The sequence below is a fragment of the Rattus norvegicus genome, chromosome 9 (genome assembly GCF_021556685.1).
Source record: "Rattus norvegicus strain SHRSP/BbbUtx chromosome 9, alternate assembly SHRSP_T2T, whole genome shotgun sequence".
NCBI classification, from domain to species: Eukaryota; Metazoa; Chordata; class Mammalia; order Rodentia; family Muridae; genus Rattus; species Rattus norvegicus.
In genome coordinates, this window is record NC_141542.1 from 29,423,048 (window position 1) to 29,448,966 (window position 25,919).

Genomic DNA, 25,919 nt, shown 5'->3' on the forward strand with positions numbered 1-25,919 from the left:
CCAGTGACACACTTCCTCCCACAAAGCCACATCTCCTAATTTTGCCACTCACCCTTGAACCTATGGCGGCCATTTTTCAAACCACCACATTTGGCTTTGCTGGTTTTCTCTTGTTCCCTGTAGAGAGCCCGTGCATGGAGATCCCGCAGGGGAGAGGGAGAGAGGGATTTACTTCCAACCACGTGTGCTTGTCTGTGTCTGTGGATGTGAGCGTAGGTGCCCGTGGAAGCCAGAGGTGGGGCTGGAGTTACAGAAGGTAGTGAGTAGCCTAATGCGTGTGTTGGGTACCCAACACTCTCTACGAGACCATCTTGCACAGATGACCCTCTGACATGTAAGACACCCCAATGAAATGTTGTTCTTTGTAAGAGTTGCCTTGGTCATGGTGTCTCTTTACAGCAGTACAACACTAACTAAGACACCAGACCTTTGTAGCACCTGGCTCCTGGCTGATGCTGGGTAAATATCGCTGATTCCTTAAATTGGTTTTCCTTCCTTCCTTCCTTCCTTCCTTCCTTCCTTCCTTCCTTCCTCCCTTCCTTCCTTCCTTCCTTCCTCCTTTTCCTTTTCCGTCCTTCTTCCCTCTCCTCCCCTTCCTCCTTCTCTTCTGCATTTTCTTCTACGTCTGCTTCTTCAAGATGGAGTCTCACTACATAGGTCAGCCTGGCTTCAAACTCAGAGAGCTTCTTGTCTCTGCCCCTTGAAGGCTGAATATTCGTATACATAGCAGAGAGGCAGAGTCTCTTCAGTTAAACTTTGAATTCTTAACTAACTCTAGAGCTCACAGATAAAGACTAGTTTAGCTGGTCAGCTTTCTCTGAGAATCCTATCTCCACAGGACACTGGGGTTACTTGGTGGGATGCCATTCTTACATGAGATTTACGTGGTTCTAAGGATTTTATTCTGGTCTTCATGCTTGTGGAATAAGTGCTTTAACCACTGAACCATTTCCCAGCCCCATCTCTTGCCTCTTTCTATGAGTCCTTTAGGGAGCAAGGTTACAGCTTCTAGAAATAAAGCTGTCCCCATCTCCACAGAAATTGATCCTTCCCCTGTGGCCAGGTTCAGGGAGGGGTCCATCGTAGCTTCAATTTCTGTAGACGTTGTCCCTTTCCAGCCCTCAGCCCGGGTACTGAGCACAGGCTTTAATTTTGGCCTCCACAGTCCCTTGGCCCAGAAGTTGAGTTTCTTCATCTCTTTGCTTTGCTCCTTGATCTTGTCCTGCTCCGGTCACTTAAATCACCCCTGTGGGTGAATAATGTTGTCTCCAAGAGGGGTTCAGAGTGTATGGATGTCCCACACACCATAGCCCCATCTAGCCAAAGTCCCCTGATACCAGTACTGTAACTGTTGGAAACCAAGAAATACTTTAAAGTCACAGAGCACAACAAGCCTCACACAAAAGACTTATTGGGAAACATAAAGGAGGGTCGCTACCTCTGCTCTGGAGAGTACAGCAGAGAACGGAGCAGGAGGCAGGCTTTATATAGTTTCTTGGGGGTGGAGCTTTCCAGAGTAACCTGGGATTGGAGAGATTGTGTGACCTGATCTTGGGCTTTCTCCCCCCCACTTGTGACTTGGTCATTCTCCTGCCTCAAAGGGCAGGGAATGGGTATTATGTCCCTTAGAGGAGTCTGAGGGATGGGGCTTAGCCATTCTCACTCAAGGGACTTACAGACAACAACTGCTTTAATGACAACTAGACACTAATGACTATTAAGGACAGGTTGGGCATGGAGGTCTTGGTAAGGGCAGCAAATTCACCCAGACTAGGAAGGGAACTCGATGGAAACGGCTTTAAGGACAAAGCTGCATTTGCTAACAGCTTCTCAGAGTTGAGCTCAAAGGCAGTTTAAAGCAATGCTGAGAAGCCAGAGTCTCACTAGGACCAAGGCTGGCCTCGATCTCTTGATCCTTCTGCTTCTTCCAAAAGCTATGGTTTTTCTGTCTTCGCCTTTCAAGTCCTGGTGTTATGAAGTGTGCCATCCCACCTAACGGATACTGCCCACTTTGTATTTGATGCCAGATGGAGTCTAGGACCTCATGCACACAAGGCAACCGCTCTAGCTAATTAAGGTCCATGTTCAGCCAGGGGGTTCTGGACGAGAATCTCCTAGTTCCAGGTACCTTGAGGCTATAGAGGCAGAAGGGAAATGCATTCACTGCAGGTTCCTGTCTTTTAGGAGCTCAGAATTCAAACAGGTAACAGAAAAGACTGGGACACCATATAAAAACTGCTGGGATGTCTATCCACCGGTTCCACACACACACTTCAAAGTGCTTTTGTTTCGTTTTGGAGATGGGGTCTCACGTAGCTCTGGCTGTACCCCCTGGCTATATAGTATAAGGATGACCCTGAAGTTCTTTTTTTTTTTTTTTAAGATTTATTTATTTATTATATATAAGTACACTGTAGCTGTCTTCAGATACACCAGAAGAGGGCATCAGATCTCTTTACAGATGGTTGTGAGCCACCATGTGGTTGCTGGGAATCGAACTCATGACCTCTGGAAGAGCAGTCGGGTGCTCTTAACCGCTGAGCCATCTCTCCAGCCCGACCCTGAAGTTCTAATCCTCCTTCTGCCTCCCGAACGCTGGGGTTATATAGGCTCAGACCAACACACACCTCAGGTTTATGCCAGCCTGAGGGTTTATGCCAGGGATTTGTACATGCTAGTCAAGGATCTCCAGTGAGTGACATCCCTCATTTTTCTTACTTAATCCCATTAATTCATGAATCGATTTGAACTTCCTAACAGGCAAGCCTCAGAAATGTAGGATTGATCACTCTGTTAGTTCATTAATTCTAGTTCTTACTAGGAGAAATGCAAAGTTACTGGGTATCGGGGCTGTTGTATCTATTAGAGTGAGTGGCTGCAATTATAAAATTTTAAAGACGGTATCTAGTGAGGGTTTGCAACTTTATGAAGAAAGCCATGGATACGGTTGAGTTAGTTGGCTTAGTGATTAAAAGAGGCCACCGTTAGGCCTTAAGGACCCAAGTTTGAAGTCCAGAACCAATATGGTTGAAGGAAGCAACTGATTCCAGTCGTTCTCCAACACAAAATAATAAATAAAACCTTTTTCTTTACACCTTAAAGGAAAAAAATGAGGCCCAGTGTGGAGGCAGACCTAGAAGCAGCTAGATCTGAATTCACGCACTGAATACCAGGACAGCCAGGGATACACAAAGAAACCCTGTCTCAAAGAACAAAAGACAGAAAACAAGAAACAAAACCATGAAAGATAATCCGTTATCCAGGGCTTAGAGCGCCCATGGCTAGTTCATCCACGGTACGATGGAGGTTCTACTCCCTAGGACCTGACGTTTTAACCTCTCCCAGAACCTCCGTTAGATGGCCGTGAGATCGCTATAGGGCGCCAAATCCACCATCCGCTCTCTGATTGGCCGAGATGGAAAAAAAGATTTTTTTTCCCATTGGCTAGAAAGCAGACGCCGAGCGAACCCATTGGATGCGTCGCCTGCGGGCCTTGGTCCGTTTCGAAAGCCGCTAGAGGCAACGGGGCGAGGGGGCGGGACGGGGCTCGCCGTTGCCGTGGTTACACCGAGGCACGTGTGCAGACCCGGAAGCGGCCGGGGGAAGCTGCTCCGCGCGCGCTGCCGGAGGAAGCGCCGCTGGGTCCGCTCCGCTCCGGGTCCGACTGGGCCATGGAGTCCATGTCTGAGCTCGCGCCCCGCTGCCTCCTGCTTCTCTTGCTGCTGCTGCCGCTGCTGCTCCTCCCTGCCCCGAAGCTGGGCCCGAGCTCCGCCGGGGCCGAGGAGACCGACTGGGTGCGATTGCCCAGCAAATGCGAAGGTGAGGGGGCGGGGCCGCGGGGCGTAGCCAGCCCGAGGGGCGGGAGGGGGCGGGGCCTGTGGGAAGGGTCCTGGGCTGGGGTCTCCCTGGCCCTGCTGTGGGCTCCGCACTGCTTGGTGCTGGGACTCTGGGATAGCCTAGAAGTCCGTGCTTTGGGGCTGGTCGGGGGTAGCTGCACTTCAAGCCTAGAGGTGGGGGTGGAGGGAAGGCTTCATATAGGAAGCCCGCCTCGAAATTAAGAGTTGGCCAGAAAAAGGAACCGAGACAGAGGTAGATGAGGAGGCCCTGCTGGCCTAGAAGCTAAAGGGCGACTTTGAGGAACCGAAAAGGTCCATATGACGTAGAAAAGGAACCTGAAATTTTTCCCATTGTGCTTTCACTACAACCTAATTTGTGTGTGGTTTTTTTTGCTTCTTGAGAAGAGTCTGGGTTGCAAATATTTATTGGCAGAGTAATAAAAAAAGGGGGGAGGATGAGGGCTTTTAGATCACATATGATTATATATGGAGGGTCTGGGATTGTATGTGGAGAGAGGAGACTCACTCAGAGTATCAAGAGGTCACTTTGCGAAACATAGAGCCCGGAGGAGACAGGTGAAGGAGGTAGATTTTAAAAACTGAGAGGACAAGGAACTGAGACTTCCCTTTTGTCCTGCCCTTCACTTTTCAGTTTTCTCTCAGACCATTGCAGCTGTCACCCTTCTTTCTTCATCCTCAAAGCCCCCTGCCCCCAGGTATTCTGGAAATCCATTTTATGTTCATTCAAAGCATGCACCAAGGCAGATCCACACAGGCCAGATGCTCCCTAAGCACTGGGAAGTGGACCTGCTGGTTTGAGACTCATAATCCTCCCATCTGAGCTGTTAAGTGTGAGAATGGGGGCAGGGAACACGGCTCAGTGGATAGGAGTGATTGTCCCGTACATAAGCCAGAGGATCTGAGTTCAGATCCCCAAGACAGACATAAAAATGCTGCAGTGTCTGTGCACTGTGATCCCAACACACACACTCTTTAACTACATAGGACTTTTGGTTTTTAGGTGAGACTCTCTAGAGTCAATGTAAATTCACTGGAAGATACCTGATAAAAGGTCTCTCCTTGGGGTTGGGGATTTAGCTCAGTGGTAGAGCGCTTGCCTAGGAAGCGCAAGGCCCTGGGTTCGGTCCCCAGCTCCAAAAAAAAGAACCCAAAAAAAAAAAAAAAAAAAAAAGGTCTCTCCTTTTCCAGGATGCTTCCCTTACTCTCTTCCTCTAGCCCTGGGGGTTTTGCTTTCTTTGTTTCTTTTTTCAAGACAGAGTTTCTCTGTGTAGCCCTAGCTATCCTAGAACTTGGATTTGTAGACCAGGCTGGCCTGGAATTCATAGCTCTACCTGCCTCTGCCTCACTATAAAGGTATGCCCTACCACTGCCTGCCTGCCTGCCTGCCTGCCTGCCTGCCTGCCTGCCTGCCTGCCTGCCTTCCTTCCTTCCTCCTTCCTTCCTTCCTTCCTTCCAAAGTGTTTTAAAGGTTTTTATTTATGTATGTATTTTATGTATTCAGTGTTCTATTTGAATGTATGCCTGCATGATTGAAGAGGGCATCGGACCCCATTACAGAGGGTTTCGAGCCACCAAGTGGGTGCCGGGACTTGGGACCTCAGGGAAAACAGCCGGGCTCTTAAAGCTGAGGTATCTCCCCAGCCCCATCTTTCTCCTTTTCTTATTCACAGCCCAAGAAGCTTTTCCTTAGGAGACATCCACAGACGCAGAATCATAGCTGGCAAGGATCTTACAGACCATCCAAGCCTAAACTCATTTTATAATCAGTAGAGATTATTTTCAGTCATGGAGTAATTTGGCAAACTTTGACCCTTAGGCACCTCTCACGCCGCTTTTATTAGTGTGCATCTTTATTATGAACTGCTGACTGGTCTCTGGCTCACGGAGCCTGCCTTCAGGCTTAGTAGCCTGAGTGGAACAGGCCTCAGCACAGAGGAAGGAGAACCTGCCCAGAGAAAGTGGGTGGCACTCCACTGGGGTCTGGGGTCTATGCCATGAATCTCCCACAAGTCTGGTTTATGTCTAAACTGGATCTTACAGGGATAATGGCTCCCCGAGAACCCCAGTGAAGGCAGGAGCATGTGTGAGTAGTTCAGAATTTTCCTGGGGAGGAGATTTAATTTAGTGCCAGGGGACTGGGTCGGAGAAGCCTCCAGAGGACTTTACACTTTTCCCAGAGCCTTGGGCTGGCGTATCACACCCTGAGGGTGATAGCCTCCTTGTTCATTGCTGACACTTCTTTCTCTTACTCTGAGCATCTGGACAGGTGAGGCTTATTCACCGTCTCCCTGTGCCTGGTGCCCAGCACGGGGCTGTTGCTTAATAACTGCTCCAGGAGGGTAGGAAGAAGTGAGAGAATACTTGGACATAAACAGTAGGCCTCTCTGGAGCAAATGAACTTGGTAGCCAGAGAGAATTGGTAGGAAACACACGAAATCAAGAAAGAGGACAGCCATAAAACACATCTCAGGGACAAGTAGAGAAATGTAATATGAACTATTGGACATTTCCCATTAATTTCCCGAGTACCGTATTGTTTTATAGTTACACAGACAGAAGTTTGTGTTCACAGGAAGCACATTGTGATATGTAATTGTTTATCATATGTAATAATTGTGGAGATCGATTATTAAATATTAGCTACTGCAGGGCAAATCATTAGTGGTTGTTCATTGTGATTTGAAGGATAACATTCTTCATTCTGTTCTGTTAGCTGAATGTGCATGGGTATTTTATTATTTTTATTTTAAAGTTTTGTTTACATTTACTTACTTATTTTTGGGCAGCTGGAAGGGTGGACAGGGGCATGTACCACACTGTGCCTGTGGAGGTCAGAGGGCTACTTCCGTGAGTCTCCTCTCTTCTCCCACCCTGTGGGTCCTGGGAACAGAGCTCTGGTCACTAGGTTTAGGAGTTACCCCTGTTTCCTGCTGCGCCCTCTCTCTCCAGTCCTCATCTTCAATACTGTAGAATAAAGATTTTCCTCAGAGTGTGTGCATGTATCTACAGGGGTGTGTGCGCACACGCGTGTGCTCGTGTGTGTGTGTGTGTGTGTGTGTGCACCTTATTCATTGTGGTGTTTGAAGAGGCCAGAAAAGGCATTGGTGCCCCTAGAGCTAGAGTTAACTGATGACTGTGAGCTGTGTGGTGCTGGGAACGGAAGCCAGGCCCTTCTGCAAGAGCAAGTGCTCCTAGCTGCTGAGCCCTTTTACCCAGTAATTCTTTAGGATTAATTTTTTGGAGACAAAGTCTCACCGTGTAGCTGTGACATCCTGGGTTTTGTTATGTACAGACACCAGTCTTGAAGTCACAGACACACCTGCCTCTGTTTACAGAGTGCAGAGACGACATGTGTGCCACCACACCTGGCTATGTTTTGACATTTCTCCCCGTTGCCTGCCCAAACTGGCCTTGAATTTATATAGTCCCCTTGCCTCACCTTCCTCAATAGCCTTTTTTTTTTTTTTCCTTTTTCTGATTAAGTGAAGTGATGGGAGTTCAGAAGTATAGGCTGTAAATGGATATAGGATAGTGTACCCTGTAACTAATTTGCAGACAGAATATCGGTTTGACCCAGGCTAGGAAGGGACACCCATCTGGTTTGTTTGGCTGCCGGCCGGCTTCCGGGAAATAGCTGTGCACTCAGTGGCCTGTGCCTTCCTTCAACAGTGTGCAAGTATGTTGCCGTGGAGCTGAAGTCAGCTTTTGAGGAAACAGGGAAGACCAAGGAAGTGATTGACACAGGCTACGGCATTCTGGACCGGAAGGCCTCTGGAGTCAAGTACACCAAGTCGTAAGTGAATGGTGACTTAGTGGCCTGGCCTGCTGTTTGTTTTTGTTGGGGAGGGATTGGGGAAGGAGGGCATGGGTCCTATTTTCTTCCGTCCAGGCAAGCCCACCACATAGTCTTTGGTCACAATAACACTCTGTTTGTCCACTGGTTCTGCCACCAACAGTTAGGTGACCTTTATAAATCCTTTCTCTGTGCCTTAGATGTCTCATGTAGAAAAACGAGACCGACGGGAGACCTGAGGAATCCTAGCCACTTGGCTCTCACAATCCAGTGTGATTTATTTAAAAATTGCTAATATGGAGGGCTGGAGAGATGGCTTAGTGGTTAAGAGCACTGACTGCTCTTCCGGAGGTCCTGAGTTCAATTCCCAGCAACCACATGGGGGCTCACAACCATCTGTAATGGAATCTGATGCCCTCTTCTGGTGTGTCAGGGACAGTGTGCTTATATACATAAATAAATAGACCTTTAAAAAACTTGCTGGGGGTTGGGGATTTAGCTCAGTGGTAGAGCACTTGCCTAGCAAGCACAAGGCCCTGGGTTCGGTCCCCAGCTCTGAAAAAAAAAAAAAAAAACAACATGCTGACATGGGATTACCAGAGTTTTGTTTTTTACATTCTTAATTGAGACAGGGTCTTCTGTGTAGGCCTGGCTGTCCTGCAACTCATTGTGTAGACTGACTGACCTGGAACTCAGACATGCACCTGCCTCTGCTCCCCAAGTACTGGGGTTAAAGGTGTGTGTCAGCTGGATTACCAGATTTTTATTTTGTCCTGATACAAACTTAAAAAAACAGAAACACCTGTGTCAGTTACGATCATCCTTTAAAAATGACATGGGGTGGGCTAGAGAGATGGGTTAGCACTTTAAAGCATTTTTGCTCATTGAGGAGTCCTGGTTCAATTCCCAGCACCACACAACCATCTAACTCCAGGCCCAGGGGATCCAACATCCTCTTCGGGCCTGCTCAGGCACTGCGTGCACGTGGTACACAGACACGCAGAATACCCACACACATAAAACGTTAAAACAGTTGAAACAGTGCAAGGGCCAGCAAGGTGGATCAGCAGGTCAGGATGCTTGGCAGCAAACCTTACACTCCCACAGACACACAGGAAGACACAATTTAAAAAGAAGCAACATAGGGGCTGGGGATTTAGCTCAGTGGTAGAGCAGTTGCCTAGCAAGCACAAGGCCCTGGGTTTGGGCCCCAGCTCCGAAAAACAAAAACAACAAAAAAAAAAACAACACGAGTGTTCTGGAGAGAACTCAGCCTTAAGACAGTGGTTCTTAGCTGGGCAGTAGTAGAGCACATCTTTAATTCCAGCACTCAGAGACAGGCAAGCAGATCTCTGCGAGTTCAAAGCTAGCCTACTCTAGCTCTAGGACAGCCAAAGCTACAAAGAAGCCCTGTCTTTTTTTTTTTTTTTTAAATGTATGTGAGTACACTGTAGCTGTCTTCAGACAGCACCAGAAGAGGGCATCAGATCCCATTATAGATGGTTGTGAGCCACCATGTGGGTGCTGGGATTTGAACTCAGGACCTCTGGAAGAGCAGTCAGTGCTCTTAACCACTGAGCCATCCCTCCAACCCCAAAGCTCTGTCTTGGGAAATAAATAATAACATCAGGCGTCGGGTCTTGAGCTCCTCATGCTACGACCTTTAGCACAGTTTCTCTCGGTGTGAGGACCCCAGCCATAACATTATTTTTGTTGCTACTTCATAACTGTAGTTTTGTTACTGTTATGAATCATGACGTAAATATCTGATATGCAGGATATCTGATATGGGACCCCTGTGAGAGGGTTGAGACCCAAGAACCGCTGCCTTGAGGATACTTGCTGTTCCTCCAGTAGACTGAAGTTCAGTTCCCAGAGTCCATGTCAGTTGACTCACAGCCACCTGTAACTCTAGCTCCGGGGGATCCGATGCCCTTTTCTGGACGCCTTGGGCACATCTATACATGGGACATAAGCACAGACACCCACAACACCTCAATTAAAAACATTTTTTAACTAAAAAAAGAAAGAAAGAAAGAAAGAAAACCCAAAAGGCCCGTTTTGCCATCAGAACGATGCATGTCTAGTCACAGTGAGCCTATCCCTAGCCCCTCTTGGGACAAGGCAGAGGCAGGGAGGTTCCCGGAGGTTTGGGGCCTCCTGGGTCTGCCCGATAAGTTTTGGATCTCCTAGAGCACAGAGTCGAAGAACAGAAATGCAGTGTATGAAAGGTCGTATGCCCGCAGACCTGCTCTCCCAGTGGAGGTAGAGGCAGGACCCTGACAAGTTTACGTCCATGTCCTACTTGGGCGTGTGTCAGCGTTAATTACCAATTTGTCAGGAATCCCCTGGGGAAGGGCCTTTGGGCATGTCTGAGGAATTATCTAGATTATGGTTGGCCTCTGAGAATGCCGGTGGAGGTTTAGTATTGCAAACCACTAATTATTACGTGGCAAGAGTTTCTTTCTTTCTTTCTTTTTCCTGGTTTTACCAGACACCAGATAGGCAAGCCTTACAGCCTGACAGGGAAGCCTTACAACTTGACAGGGAAGCCTACAGCCTGACAGGGAAGCCTACAGCCTGGCAGGGAAGCCTTAACAGCCTGACAGGGAAGCCTTAACAACATGACAGGGAAGCCTACAGCCTGACAGGGAAGCCTTAACAACCTGACAGGGAAGCCTACAGCATGACAGGGAAGCCTTACAGCCTGACAGGGAAGTCTTACAGCCCCACAGGGAAGCCTACAGCCTGACAAGGGAAGCCTACAGCCTGACAAGGGAAGCCTTACAGCCTGACAGGGAAGCCTTACAGCCTGATTGGGAAGGCTTAACAACCTGACAGGGAAGCCTTAACAACCTGACAGGGAAGCCTACAGCCTGACAGGGAAGCCTTACAGCCTGACAGGGAAGCCTACAGCCTGACAGGGAAGCCTTACAGCCCCACAGGGAAGCCTACAGCCTGACAAGGGAAGCCTTACAGCCTGACAGGGAAGCCTTACAGCCTGACTGGGAAGGCTTAACAACCTGACAGGGAAGCCTTAACAACCTGACAGGGAAGCCTTACAACCTGACAGGGAAGCCTACAGCCTGACAGGGAAGCCTTACAGCCTGACAGGGAAGCCTTACAGCCTGACAGGGAAGCCTTACAGCCTGACAGGGAAACCTTACAGCCTGACAGGGAAGCCTTACAGGGAAGCCTTACAACCTGACAGGGAAGCCTTAACAACCTGACAGGGAAGCCTTACAGCCTGACAGGGAAACCTTACAGCCTGACAGGGAAGCCTTACAGCCTGACAGGGAAGCCTTACAGCCTGACAGGGAAGCCTACAGCCTGACAGGGAAGCCTTACAGCCTGACAGGGAAGCCTTACAACCTGACAGGGAAGCCTTACAGCCTGACAGGGAAGCCTTACAGCCTGACAGGGAAGCCTTACAACTTGACAGGGAAGCCTACAGCCTGACAGGGAAGCCTACAGCCTGGCAGGGAAGCCTTAACAGCCTGACAGGGAAGCCTTAACAACATGACAGGGAAGCCTACAGCCTGACAGGGAAGCCTTAACAACCTGACAGGGAAGCCTACAGCATGACAGGGAAGCCTTACAGCCTGACAGGGAAGTCTTACAGCCCCACAGGGAAGCCTACAGCCTGACAAGGGAAGCCTACAGCCTGACAAGGGAAGCCTTACAGCCTGACAGGGAAGCCTTACAGCCTGATTGGGAAGGCTTAACAACCTGACAGGGAAGCCTTAACAACCTGACAGGGAAGCCTACAGCCTGACAGGGAAGCCTTACAGCCTGACAGGGAAGCCTACAGCCTGACAGGGAAGCCTTACAGCCCCACAGGGAAGCCTACAGCCTGACAAGGGAAGCCTTACAGCCTGACAGGGAAGCCTTACAGCCTGACTGGGAAGGCTTAACAACCTGACAGGGAAGCCTTAACAACCTGACAGGGAAGCCTTACAACCTGACAGGGAAGCCTACAGCCTGACAGGGAAGCCTTACAGCCTGACAGGGAAGCCTTACAGCCTGACAGGGAAGCCTTACAGCCTGACAGGGAAACCTTACAGCCTGACAGGGAAGCCTTACAGGGAAGCCTTACAACCTGACAGGGAAGCCTTAACAACCTGACAGGGAAGCCTTACAGCCTGACAGGGAAACCTTACAGCCTGACAGGGAAGCCTTACAGCCTGACAGGGAAGCCTTACAGCCTGACAGGGAAGCCTACAGCCTGACAGGGAAGCCTTACAGCCTGACAGGGAAGCCTTACAACCTGACAGGGAAGCCTTACAGCCTGACAGGGAAGCCTTACAGCCTGACAGGGAGGCCTTAACAACCTGACAGGGAAGCCTTACAGCCTGACAGGGAAGCCTTACAGCCTGACAGGGAAGCCTTAACAACCTGACAGGGAAGCCTTACAGCCTGACAGGGAAACCTTACAGCCTGACAGGGAAGCCTTACAGCCTGACAGGGAAGCCTACAGCCTGACAGGGAAGCCTACAGCCTGACAGGGAAGCCTTACAGCCTGACAGGGAAGCCTTACAACCTGACAGGGAAGCCTTACAGCCTGACAGGGAAGCCTTACAGCCTGACAGGGAAGCCTTAACAACCTGACAGGGAAGCCTTACAGCCTGACAGGGAAGCCTTACAGCCTGACAGGGAAACCTTACAGCCTGACAGGGAAGCCTTACAGCCTGACAGGGAAGTCTTACAACCTGACAGGGAAGCTTGGCCATCCTCAGCATAAACAGGCCTGCTAGATCCCAACAGAGAGGATGAGGTCATGACCCAGGAGGTACAGACAAATGACTTGAGAGAAGGGGCTTGCTGGGTGCCATGCGCTCTCCTTTAATCTCAGGAGGCAGAAGCAGGTGGGTGTTGAGTCTTACACAAGCCTGGTCTCCAGACAACTGAAAGAAAGCAGTGGTTAATAGTTGGGGGATGGCTGTTGGTAAATGCTTGCTGTGTAAGTGTGAGGCTTTGATTTTGGTCCTTAGCACCTACATAAAGCCAGGCAGAGCGGTACTCACCTCTGATCCCAGTGGTGGGAGAGCTGGGCTGGAGCAAGCCCTGAGACTTGCTCCTACCTCAGTCTGGTCCAGAAGGTAAGCTGCAGCTTTAGAGAAACCCTGTCTCAAAAACCACAAAGTGATCAAGGACACATCCACCTAATGTTGATCTGCACATGCATGTGTGCGAATACATGCGTTTCTGTACATAGACGCACACACAGGAATTTGTACACACGTGGTTAATAGACAGGCATGGTGGTGCATGCTTTTAATTCCAGCACTCAGTGGATCTCAGAGTTTGAGGCCAGCCTGGTCTACACAGAGAAACTCTGTCTCTGGAAGAAGAAAAAAAGTGGTTAATAAGTTGTTCCTAGGGAGCATTGGGAAAAACCTGCTCATGATGTCTTCACTAAGAGTGGCGAGTTAGTCTGTTAAAAAATACTGGTGCCCTTTACTTTTAGGGAAAGTGGAAGTAGCCAAGGGCTTGTCTGTCATGCTGATGTCCTGGATTTGATTCCTAGGACCACAGACTTTCTAAAAAGCAGGAGCCGGAGGGAGGTTCAGCAGCTCAGAGGACTCGCAGCCCTTCTAGAGCACCCAACTTCAGTGTCATGGCAGGCAGCTCACAGCCACCTGTTGCTCCGAGCCAAGGAGATCCAGTGCCTTCTACTGGCCTGGATACATGAGGTGTATGTGCAGGTGTATGACCATACACACACACACACACACACACACACACACACACACACACACACACACACACACACATACACACACATACACACATACACACATACAAACACACAAATATATACACACAAACAAACATACACACACATAAACATACAAACATACACACACAAACACACAAACATACACATACAAACACACACACATACAAACACACAAACAAACGTATACGCACACAAACATACACACATACACACACAAATGGATATTTTCTTAAGTAAAAAAATAAATTGAGGGGTTGGGGATTTAGCTCAGTGGTAGAGCGCTTGCCTAGGAAGCGCAAGGCCCTGGGTTCGGTCCCCAGCTCCGAAAAAAAGAACCAAAAAAAAAAAAATTGATTTAGGGTTAGACTCAGTGATAGACTTTTGCCCTAGACAAACCAAGATCCTGGGTTTGATCCCACAGATACACGCACACACAGACCCTTCCCTTAGAGCTGTTAAAACGTTGTCTCTCTGGTCTGTGTTCCAGCATTTGAGAGCCCCAGGCCAGATGACCTATCTCCCTTCCAGCTCTGCCTTCCCATTGGTGAGATGTTGGGCAGCAGGGCTGGAGGGACGGACCACTGCGCCATGAGGAGGGAGGGGAACTTAGCACCTCTCCTGCTGCTGTCTCGGCAGGGACTTACGGTTAATTGAAGTCACTGAGACCATATGCAAGAGGCTTCTGGACTACAGCCTGCACAAGGAGAGGACTGGCAGCAACCGGTTTGCCAAGGTTGGCTTTGTGCTTGTGCCTCATTCCCTCTGGGACTGGGCCCTCATGACTCTGAGTGTGTCTGCTGGTGTGTGTGTGATTGGCAGGTCATGCCCGGACCCTCCTCCTCTTCCTCCCTCCCTACTGAGCACTGACTACACTGGCATAAGGTCAGGCCCAGACAGAAAGTTCCCAGCTGACAGCTCTCATGGGTCTCAAAAACACGAGGAGTCAGCAGATTCTCAGAGCGTGAGGGAGATACCAGAAGACAGGCTGGAAGGCACTAACTGCACTCAGCGCCTGCCTCCCAAATGGGACAGGCAGATAAGGGGACAGTGATTATAACTTTGTCTTTGTCACCCAGAGCCACCTCCTCAGACCCCTGCTAGGTGCCTGTGTCTGCAGTTGCTTTCCCTGGAGAAGGAACCGCTTACAGTAGGCTCCTGTCTCTCTCCAAGTCTGCTGTGCCTGCCCCCTGCATTCCCTTCTATCCAAGGATGTCCACCACAGCCCCTCAGGCCCCTAAGCATTTCAGGCAGAACTTTTGGAATTGTCTTTAAAACTTAGTGAATTTAGTTAATTGATCCATGGTTGCTTCCATAAAAATATTTTCTCCTGCTCAAGTGCAGCCCGACTCACCTGTTCATCGCAGAATTTAGGAGGCAGGATGACCTTGAACTTTGAGACCAGCTTGGGCTACACCTGAGACAAAGAACAAAAAGAAAACAAACAAACAAACAAACAGTAGCAAACTGTTAGAAGCAGCCTGCAGGCCTGGGTCCACTAGGTGGTGCCTGTGATGTTGACAGTGTAAAGCAAAGAATGGGGCTGGTGCACAGCCGTGCTGGGGCACTCAGGACCTCTGGAAAAGCAGTCAGTGCTCTTAATCACTGAACCGTCTCTCCAGCTATGAGTTTTAGTCCAGCATAGTCTGCATAGCAAGCTGTAGGCCAGGTAGGGCCCCATGGTGGGATTCTGTCTCCAGAACAGTGGGGGAAGCATGAGATACAAAACCAATGGCTCATTAATTACTGCTTCTGCTTCTGTTGAAAAGTCTGGCAGGGCGGGCATTGCGTTTTCCTAGTTTGTTTTTTGTGGTATGGGGACGAGAGCCATAAGCCACGCTGATGCTCTTATACTAAGCTATACCCACCGTGTGTGTGTGTGTGTGTGTGTGTGTGTGTGCATGTTTGTGTGTGTGCATGTTTGTGTGTATGTGTGTGCATGTTTGTGTGTGTGAATGTGTGTGTGTGCGTGTTTGTGTATGTGTGTGTGAATGTGTGAATGTTTGTGTGTTTGTGTGTGTGTGCATGTTTGTGTGTGTGTGCATGTTTGTGTGTGTGTGCATGTTTGTGTATATGTGTCTGTGTGTGTGTGTTTGTGTGTGCATGTTTGTGTGTGTGTGTGTGTGTGTGTGTGCACATGGTGTGTGTGCCTGTGTCTATGTGTGAATTCTCTCCAGGAAAGGGGAAACATGGGTAGTGGATTATTGCTGGGGACAAGAGCACTTAGGAAGCCTGTCCAGTTTTTTCACAGCATAAAGAATCCTTAAGTTCTCAGCCGAGCTGTGTTCTTACCAAGGAAAGGCCCAAACTGGGAAGAACCTGAAGGGGCCTGGGTACAGAGGAGGGCTCCTTAGAGTAACGGACACTTGCGGGATCTGGAGAGATGGTCAGGAGCACTTACTGCCTTGTAGAGGAACCAGATTTGATTCCCAGCTCCAGGTAGTGGTTCACGGGAACCAGTGGTTCATGGGGCAGGCAAAACACATAAAAATTAGTGAATCTGATTAAAAAAAAGAAAAGGCACTTGCAACCCTTTTTCATCCAAGAAAAAGGTGTATCGGACGGAACACTGAATAAGTATAGACATCAGACTCTCTTAGGCCAGGGAGATGGCTCAGAGGGTGACGTATAAGGTCCTGAATTTGGATCCCCAACACCCATGAAGCTGGGTGCAGGGGGTGGGCACAGGAGACTCCCCAGAAGCTCTAGAGCCAGCAATTGAGAGACCCTGTCCCAAATGGTTGGGGGAGGGGAGGCCCAGCACCCAAGGTTCCTGCTGTCTCCACATGCATATCCACAAACATAAAACCTACAACATAGAGATTCAAACAAAGAAGTACATGTTGGTCAAGTGTTTGTACTGTGGGGTACCCCATCTCCAATGTAAATGTTTGTACTGTTTGTACTGTAGAGCATCCTTTCTACAATGCTCTTTGGAGTCAGTTTCTATTTTGACTTTGTGGTTGTGGGCACGGAGAACCTCTGCTTTACCTACGTACATATCCGGTGTGGCAGGAGTTTGTGTAGAGCCATTTCAGAACATTGGAATTCTGTCCCAAAACCAAGTCAGCCTCTACTGAACGCTTTCTATGAAACTCCAGGGGTTTTTGTTTGCTTGGTTTGTTTTTTTGGTTTTTAGAGACAGGGTTTCTTCATGTAGCCCTGGCTGAAACAGCAGGGTTGTTTTTTTTTTTTTTTTTTTGTTTTGTTTTTTTTGGTTCTTTTTTTCGGAGCTTGGGACAGAACGCAGGGCCTTGCGCTTCCTAGGCAAGCGCTCTACCACCGAGCTAAATCCCCAACCCCCCCGAAACAGCAGTTTTTAAAATTTATTTACTTACCTGTTTGTTTGTTTATTTATTTTGAGGCAGAGTCTCTCTATGACATAGCTCTGGCTGCCCTGAAACTCACTGTGTAGACCAGGCTAGCCTCAAGCTCCCAAAGATCCACGTGCTTCTGTCTCCCAGGTGCAGGGATTAAAGAATGGAATGTGTCCCCATGCCCACCTTATCTTTATTTTATTTTTTTTTAATTTTGAGATAGGATCTCACTATATACTCCTGGTTGGCCTAGAACTCAATATTTAGAACAGGCTGGCTTTGAACTCTCAAGAGATCCATTTGCCTCTGTTTCTGGAATCCTTGGATCAAAGTTCTGAGCTACCGTTCCCAGCCTCAAACTGCAGTTTTTAAAAAAATAAAAAATAAAAAAAGTCAAATATTGTAACATAATACAACCAGAAGTATTTATTTGATACCCACAAGATAAGGAATGGTGATAGGAAAATATCTGAAGTCTTTGATTTGCATAATTACACCATTTTATTTGGACAGGAGTATCTAGCCACTAGGGTGGGAGCCAAGGACATCTTATATTCTGGGAAAGAAATCTAAGTTCAAAAGCCCAGAGAGCAACCGCAGATGGTTTCAAGCATCCAGGGGTGAGAGAACAGGTCAGGGTGTGTGTAATCGGTGGTGGAAAGCCAGCCTGAAGAGGGAGAGAGGTCAGGGCTGAGGACAGGCAGCTTTAGATGGATGCACACAGGTCTCAGACACCAGAACTCGGGAGGCAGAAATGGCGCTGCATCGTGTCTGGTCACCTCTTCCAGGGTATGTCGGAGACCTTTGAGACTCTGCACAACCTAGTCCACAAAGGGGTCAAGGTGGTGATGGACATCCCCTACGAGCTGTGGAATGAGACCTCAGCTGAAGTGGCTGACCTCAAGAAGCAGGTAAGGGCCCCTCCCTCCCTCACTCCCTCCCTCCCTCGGCCTGCTGCCCTTGGTAGGGTGGGCAGGACTGGTGGCCACCAAGGAAGACCACCCAGAGCCAGTCCTTTGTGTTATTAGAGGTAGGGTCTCACTCTGTAGCCCTGGCTTACCTGGAACTCAGTATGTATAGAGACCAGGCTGGCCTCAGACTCACAGAAGTGTGCCTGCCTTTACAGCAAGCGAGTTGGGGTAAAAGGCGTGCCCACCATACCTGGCACCTTTGTACTTTGGTGGATCTCGGTGTTGTAGCCAAGCTCCCTTGAGAGAGTTGGGTGCTTGGCCCCACCAGTCCCTAGTGCTGTCTTCACAGTGTGATGTGCTGGTGGAGGAATTTGAAGAGGTGATCGAGGACTGGTACAGGAACCACCAGGAGGAAGACCTCACTCAGTTCCTGTGTGCCAACCATGTGCTGAAGGGCAAGGACACCAGTGAGTTGGGCCGGAGGAAGGCAGGGTGGTGGTTATCACCTCAGGGAGCGTGGGCTGGGGAAGGAGAGGCCATTTTATCTCAGGGAGCTTGAGGTGATGAGGTGAGGTAATGGCCCCAGGCCCAGGAGCAGACAGCCTGATGGCCACAGTGAGACAAGGGAATGACACGGGGTGGGTGGAAGGCACCCCTGTAACTGCTCCCCCCAGCACCCCCTTTCAGTGCTGCTCCCAAGCAGCTGGTCCTGAGGCCTTTCTGCCCCTTCCCTCAGGTTGCCTGGCAGAGCGGTGGTCTGGCAAGAAGGGGGACATAGCCTCCCTGGGAGGGAAGAAATCCAAGAAGAAGCGCGGCAGGGTCAAGGGTTCCAGTGGCGGTGGCGGCGGCAGCAAGCAGAGGAAGGAACTGGGGAGCCTGGAGGAGGACGCCAACCCAGACGAGGAGGGCGTGCAGAAGGCGTCTCCCCTTCCACACAGCCCCCCTGACGAGCTGTGAGCCTAGCTTAGTGTCCATGGATCAAGACCCCAGACGAGAGCTGAAGCGCTTGGGACGTGGCTCCAGCAAGGACGGCTCTGTCCCAGTTTCCGGTCTCCTCCCTTGGCTGTGCCCTCTTTCTTCCCTTGAACAACAAGAAGTGGAAGGATCTGGGGTGCTGGGAGTCCCCAGCCCAAAGGGAAGAGCAGGAGGCGGCTCTCTTTCTATACAGCCCCCGTCATGAGTGGGTCCCACCCAGCATCCCCAGGCTGCGACTCCTGACCTTGAAGCTGACGAGCATGAGGCCCACAGGGTGCTCGCAGTGCCTCTCACCCAGGAGGGACAGAGCCCGGGAAGCACTCAGTGCAGCCTCCGTAGCCAGACCTGCCTCTTCCTCCACCAAGCATCCTCTCTGCCCGTCCTTGTCGGGTCTTGTCGGTCGTGAGTTTCAGAACTTTGAGGATGAACTCAGGAGGTGTGCACAAGGGGCCGGACACCACAGCTGCAGCCACTCCAGACCTGCGGAGAGGACGCCTCACCTGACGCCACCGGGAAGCAAAACCACAGCCCCCATGTCTACCCACCCTTCCTGAGGACACTCTCTGCCCAGCCCTCCTCCCCAGGGCTACCAGAGTAAACACCTTTTGGCCTTTTGGTTTGGTTCTTGGGTCCTCTTCAGCCTCCAGAGTGCCCCCTCCCATGTCCCTTTTCTGCCTATGTCCCCCAAGTCCCAGGTACTGGAAAGGCTGTCACTGTCATTGGAGGCTTAACCTGCTAGTTACTAGGAGGAGCAGGTACTGGGAGCACGGGGGGTTGGTTTGGAGTCAGTCACTCAGAGGTTCTCAGTCTTCTAACATTGCAGCCCCTTAATACAGTTCCTCATGTTGTGGTGACCCCCATCCCCAACCATAAAATTATTTTCGTTGCTATTTCCTAATTGTAATTTTGCTACTCTTATGAATCATAATGTAAATATTTTTGGAGAGAGAGGTTTGCCAAAGGGGTCGTGACCTACGGGTTGAGAGCTGCTGGGTTAAAGGTAGGTGGCATGGGGTGAGGCTGAGCACGGTGAGTGACCCTGTCCCCCAGCTGACCCTCACACAGCAGTTGCCCGTGTTTCTCAAGGTCCTTCCCGCTCTGCTCTCCAGAGACTCTTGCGCACCGAGTCCTGGGCACCTGGCTGCCCTCCCTCCCTCCCTCTCTGCCCCAGGGCCTTGCTGTCCCTTGTGCAGTGTTTGCCGGATGTCAGCAGCTCCTGCCCCTCCTGCTGTGTTCTGCCCTTGCCCTTGGACCTTGCTCCTGAATTGATCCCCTCCTCTTCCTACTGAGTGTGGCTGAGCACTGAGTCTCCTAACAAGCCTGGGTAAGCCATGCTCTCCCAGGCCAGGGCAAGCAGGAGGCCTGCCCTCTAGGGCAGGAGCGCACACCCCTCTCTGTCCTGGATGTGACAGGGATGGAGTGAGGCTCAGGGCAAGCTTGGGAGCTACTGTTGGTCTTACTGGCCGTCTAGAGCTTTTATTGTAAGCTTCAAGACACCTACCTACCTACAGTGGTTCTGAGAGGAGAACCCAAAGCCCTCCTGTTAGTAAGGGGGCTCTGACTCCAAGCTCATCATCTTTCCACTGTCCACAGCCACCAAGGCTCCTTCTGTACCTGACACTCAGAAGTTCACATTGACCTGATGTGCTTTCTTGGCCTCGATCCACCACCATTAAGACTCTTGAAAACACCAAGACAGTTGGTTACAGAAATTTAGGGGGTGGAGGCAGGAAGGTTGTAGTTTCAGGTCTTGCCTGTGCTACAGAGCTAGTTCATGGCCAGCCTGGGTACCTTAGAGCTGCCTCACAGAAGGACTGGGGAGACAGCACATTGTTTGGTGGATCAGGGGGTGGGGCAGGGGCAGAGCACAGAGGCCCTGAGTTCAGCCCCCCAGCACTAGGATAAGAAGCAGCTGAACTCTGTACGGAACTCAGCCACCACCAGGAGCTTAGTCCCACAGACACTCATACTTCCTTGATCTGGTTCTGAATAGGACCCCTTGGGTGTAGCACTGAAGCTCCTGGGATGAGCCCCCCTAACCCCCAGTATCCTGGGATAGGACCCAAGTGTGGAGAGTCAACCAAAGTTCCTCCTTTGTTGGGGCCCAGAACGGGCTTTCAAGGTTGCACAGGTCTGGTCTGGTCTGGCCATCTCCATCTCCAAGGCTGATGACCCCTGTCCATCCTTGTCCTGGACTTTGTTCTGGCAAGGGATTGGGTGCAGAGGGGGCTGGGCTCAGGGTTAGGAGTCAGGGACTTGGCCTCTTGACCTAGTTTGGTGGTGATCTCCATCCCTGTCATTAACCCACAGCACTTGAGGGCACATCTTAATCTGTCCACAGAGCATCACTAATACTAAGAGTAGCATGAAGCAAAGCCCTATCAGGGCCTAGGGGTGTTGGCCCAGTGACCCAATCCTGGCCTGGTCCAGGCCTGAGGGCAGTGTTACTGGATTGCTACACTTTGACCTAAGCTCTTGTAGGGACTGTTCCTTCCTTCCAAAGGACCTGGGTGTTGCACCCTTGCTACCTCCCCTTCCACCAGCCCATCCCATCAAGCAGGCCTGGTCCAGTATAGATAGGCAAAGGCAGGATTTGGCTGTCCAGGCTGGTCTCTCAACTATAGAAACCTTTTAATTTAGGTGTTGCTACACTTTCGTGACTTGTCACCCCCAGAAGCATTAGTTGGAACTGGAGTTAAGCTCACTTTCTTACAAATCCCTTGATACAAAGGAGAAAGGCCCGAAGGCCTTATTTAGGTGAGTCCTAAAAAACCAACTAGACAGGACCTAGCAGGTTCTGTGCTTGACAGTGTAGGCACGTGTGTGCCAGTGTGCATTTTTAGTTGATGAGTCTCTCTGGCATAGCCTGTCCTAGAATTACTAGCCAAGGCTGGCCCTGAACTTGTAAACCAGCTGCGTCACAAGCATATGCCATGCCGTACTCTTGGGGACCTTAAGCTGAAACCTGGTGGATTCCACACCACAAAGGAGCAGAACTCTGGTGAAGTCACACTGCGACCAGGCCTTGTCCTCAGAAGTGACTTGCTGGACCCTGAGACTGCCATATAGCAGCAGTGTGATACCATCACTTTACTGGGGAGCTTCGGATCGAACTCAGGGCCTTGCCATGCAAGGTGAGTGGTATCACCCCCGAGCTACATCCCCAGTGTTTCCTACTAGAGGAAACAGCTAAAGATGCTGTTTCTCCAGCAGCCTTTAAGTCCCTGAGACCTTCCCAGATCCTCAGGCACAGTCAAAGAGGGTTAAGTGGCCTCGTGTGCATGCGTGTGAGTGTGTGTGTGCGTTTGTGTGCATGTGTGTGCGTGTGCGTGTGTGTGTGTGTGTGTGTGTGTGTGTGTGTGTTTGAGTGTGTGTGTGATGATAGGGAAAATGAAAGTGTATCTGTCCTAAGCTGTCTGGTTTTCAGATTATCCATCCAATCCTTTTGTATGCCCAGACAAGCCATTGGTACGTAACAAGACTTCCATCTCAAAAACCCCAAAGTGGGTCTGGCATGGCGGATTACACCTGGGAGATCCTTAGAAAGCACAGGCCAGCCTGGGCTACGGTAGTAAGACCATGTTTCAAGGGGTTGGGGATTTAGCTCAGTGGTAGAGCGCTTGCCTAGGAAGCGCAAGGCCCTGGGTTTGGTCCCCAGCTCCAAAAAAAAAAAAAAAAAAAAAAGACCATGTTTCAAGACAAAATTGGCCAGCAAGATGGCTCAGTGGTCGATTTCCCCTACCATTGAGTTACTGGTACATCTTTCTTACCCTCACAAGTGTGACCCTGCCTCACTGTTCCTTGTCTCACCCTCAAGTCATTGGTAAACAGATTTGCTCACTGCACATCAACTGGCCAGGTGATTATTTTCTTTTAGCTTAAGGTAAAGAACAGACTGCTTTTTGCAAAGAATGCGTCTTTTAGTTGAGTGTTGCTGTGCATCATCTCAGCATTTAGGCAGAGAGGCAGGAGGATTGCTGCAAGCTCAGCCAACTACAGAGAGACCTTGCCCTCCTCTGAAAACAAAGAAAAACCTGTATGTAGCTTCACACTTACTCACCTGTAATCCCAGCATTAAGGAGTCTGAGGCGGGGGGGGGGGGGGGGGGGGGACTTAGCTCAGTGGTAGAGCACTTGGCTAGCAAGCGCAAGGCCCTGGGTTCGGTCCCCAGCTCCGAAAAAAAGAATTAAAAAAAAAAAGGAGACTGAGGTGGGGTTACCTGGAGTCCCAGACCTACATAGTCAGGCCCTTTCTAAAGAGAATTAAAAAGTCTGGCCTGGGGGGTTTAGCCCAGTGGAATGGCGCTCAGCACTCAGGTTAAGACACACTGGGTCTGGGGTTGGGGATTTAGCTCAGTGGTAGAGCGCTTGCCTAGGAAGCGCAAGACCCTGGATTCGGTCCCCAGCTCCGGAAAAAAAAAAAAAAGAACCAAGAAAAAAAAAAAAAAACACACTGGGTCCGCTGCATCCTCTTCCTCAACATCTCTAAATAACCTGTCTACCCTCACAAAAACATTCTACTGGGCGTGGAGAGAGACCCCACCCTCACAGAGGTGCTTGCTTTTGTTTTCTCGGAAAGTCCGAAGGGCAGGTGCTGCTTCATTCAAGATGATTTTTGTTTTTATCAGTAGTCTGGGCTAGCCTGGGACTTACCATGAAGCCAACAGTACTTTCAGATTTCGTGGAATTCCCCCTGCCCCAGCCTGTCAATGTGCCCGCCATGCCCTGGTTAATCACCCTTCCTTCTCCTTTCTTGATGTTTGGGTGGTTCTCACTCTGTGGCACAGGCTGGCCCTTGAACTCCTGAGCTCACGTGATTTCCTGCCTCAGCTTCCTCCGTAGTGGAGACTATAGGTGTTCCAGAAGTCCATCACGGATACTTAAGCCAGGTACAGTGGCTCATACCTATAACCCCAGCCTCCTGGAAGTGGAGCCAATAGCCTTGCTTTCAAAGCTATAGTATATAGTGCCAGGATGGCGAGAGCTACATAATAAAACTGTCCAAACAGTGGCTCTCAACCCATGGGTCACAGCCCCTTTGGGGTCATATTAAAATCCTGCATATCAGATAATTACATTATGATTCATAACAGTAGCAAAGTTACAGGTTTGAAGCAGCAACGGATACTGTTAAAGTTGGGGGTCACCAGATAGGAGGAGCTGTGTTATAAAGTATCACAGCGTTAGGAAGGTTGGGAAGCACGGGTCTAAAACAACAAATGGGCCAGCAAGACTGTTCAAAAGGCAAAGGAGCTTGCTGCCAAGCCTGATGACCTGAGTGTGAATTCTGGAACCAACATGATAGGAGAGAACTGAGTTTCACCTGCTTTCTTCTGAACACAGACACATTTTGTTGTTGTTGTTGTTGTTGTTGATGCTTTTTGAGACAAGGTTTCTACGTAGCCCAGGCTGTCCAGGAACTCACAGGGATCCAACTGCCTCTGCCTCCTGAGTGCTGGGATTAAAGATGTACATTTAGCTGGGTCGTGGATTCACCTTTAAACCCAGCACTCGGGAGGCAGAAGCAAGCTGATCTCTGGCAGTTCAAGGCCAGCCAGGACTACACAGAGAAACCCTGTCTCAAAAGCAAAAAAGTACCTATCACTTGCTATACCTGGTTCCCCAATTTTTAAAACCTAAATAAATAAATGAAAATATACCACTTAAGATGTTCAGATGAGGGCTGGAGAAATGGCTCAGTGGTTAGAGCACTGACTGCTCTTCCAGAGGTCATGAGTTCAATTCCCAGCAACCACATGGTGGCTCACAACCATCTGTAATGAGATCTGGTGCCCTCTTCTGGCCTGCAGTCACATATGCAGGCAGAATGCTATGCATAAAAATAAATAAATCTTAAAAAAAAAAAATGTTCAGATGAGATTTGAAAGTCTAGGGTTGATAGGTTTATCCCCCAAATGTTTTAATGCATGGCATCGGATTTACTTGAAATTCCTAAATCCAGTCTCTCTGCTCTTTGGACTGATGTAGCAGATTTGCCTTGAACTTTATGTAGCCTAGAACAACCTTGAACTCCAGCTTTTCTGTCCCCAGCTCCCAAGTACTGGACTTAAAGCATGCACCATCACACTCAGCCTTGAGACTCTTTCTGAGCCTAGTGTCAGAGACCTGTGTATTGGGACATTGAGTCCCCGAGCCTGAGCCTGGAAAGAACCATTTGCAATTGCTCTGTGCTAACAAAATTAAAAAAATGTGGGCTGGAGAGATAGGTCAGCCATTAAGAGCCCTATCTGCAGCTAGGGTGATGCATGCCTTCATTCCTAGCACTTGGGAGGCAGAGTCAGGCAGATCTCTGAGTTCCATGACAGCCTGGTCTACAGAGTGAGTTCTAGGACAGCCAAGGCTGCACAGAGAAACCCTGTCTCACAAACAAAATACAAACACAATAAACCCACTTGCTCCTCTGGAGGTTCAGTGGCTTACAACTGCTGGTAACTCCAGTTTCAGAGTATCTGATGCTCTGTTCTGGTCTCCATGGGTACCAGACATCTACAGGCATATATGAAGTCAAAACAACTATACACATTATAAAAAAAGTTAGATCATCGGGCTGGAGAGATGCTCAGTGGTTAAGAGCAATGATCGCTCTTGCCTAGATCCTGAGTTCAATTCCCAGCAACCACATGGTGGCTCACAACCATCTGTAATGGGATCTGATGCCCTCTTCCGGTGTGTCTGAAGACAGTGACAGTGGACTCACATACATACAATAAATAAAATAAATAAAAATAAAAGGTCACACAGTTGTAGTTGTTCTTCCATCTCTGGGGTTCTCCCTACATCAGAAAGGCTAGGGGAGGGAGGCATCTCTGGGCTTCTCTTGCTGTAACTAATCTTTGTGGAGTTGGAAGTGAGGGGGCGAGGCTGGAAGGCTCCCCCCTCCCCCTGCCGCATCTGAGTCTTTGGTCACACACATCTTCCAGAACCTGCTTTATCCCTGCTGGGATCTTGTCCTTGGTGGGGCAAAAAGAGTGAGCGGATGAGCCAAATTGACCCCAGAGTTATGAAGTGATGCCAGGCAGAGCTGGGACACTAGGTGACCTTCACTCCTGACCCTGAACTTCTCCCCCTGCCGGTGCCCCCATGGAAAGCAGGCTTACAAGGTTTCCCAGAGGGTTCTCCAATTCTTGAGCACAAATAATCCTCCTGTCTCAACCTTACTACACCAGGCTTTCGGAGAGTGCAGAGTGTATAACAGCCTGTGGGTTGGAAGGCCCAGGCTACCTTAGGAGGCGCAAGCGGTGAGGTAGAGACCGATGCTATCACCTAGAGAGATACACGCCTATCTCCAGGTGTACTCCTGTACTTGGAT

General features: G+C 49.7%; 1 protein-coding gene across 2 annotated transcripts; it reads left to right on the forward strand.

Annotated features, from left to right (window-relative positions):
• Window positions 1–3,649: 3,649 nt before the first annotated feature.
• On the forward strand, window positions 3,650–19,480 carry Cnpy3 (canopy FGF signaling regulator 3). Of its 2 annotated transcripts, NM_001134710.3 has the most exon segments (6): window positions 3,650–3,819; window positions 7,527–7,650; window positions 14,027–14,123; window positions 17,493–17,615; window positions 17,965–18,082; window positions 18,352–19,480. In NM_001134710.3, coding segments are annotated over 6 exon segments (831 nt in total). In that variant the 5' UTR covers window positions 3,650–3,671; the 3' UTR covers window positions 18,573–19,480.
• The last annotated feature ends 6,439 nt before the right edge of the window (window positions 19,481–25,919 follow it).

Excerpts from the sequence above, each read along its gene's own strand:
- Cnpy3 (XM_087567686.1), top strand. The coding sequence starts at position 17,496 with ATGTCGGAGACCTTTGAGACTCTGCACAACCTAGTCCACAAAGGGGTC. Across the intron at positions 17,616-17,964 it reads TGGCTGACCTCAAGAAGCAG|TGTGATGTGCTGGTGGAGGA; the intron begins GTAAGGGCCCCT and ends CTGTCTTCACAG. Across the intron at positions 18,083-18,351 it reads GCTGAAGGGCAAGGACACCA|GTTGCCTGGCAGAGCGGTGG; the intron begins GTGAGTTGGGCC and ends CCCTTCCCTCAG.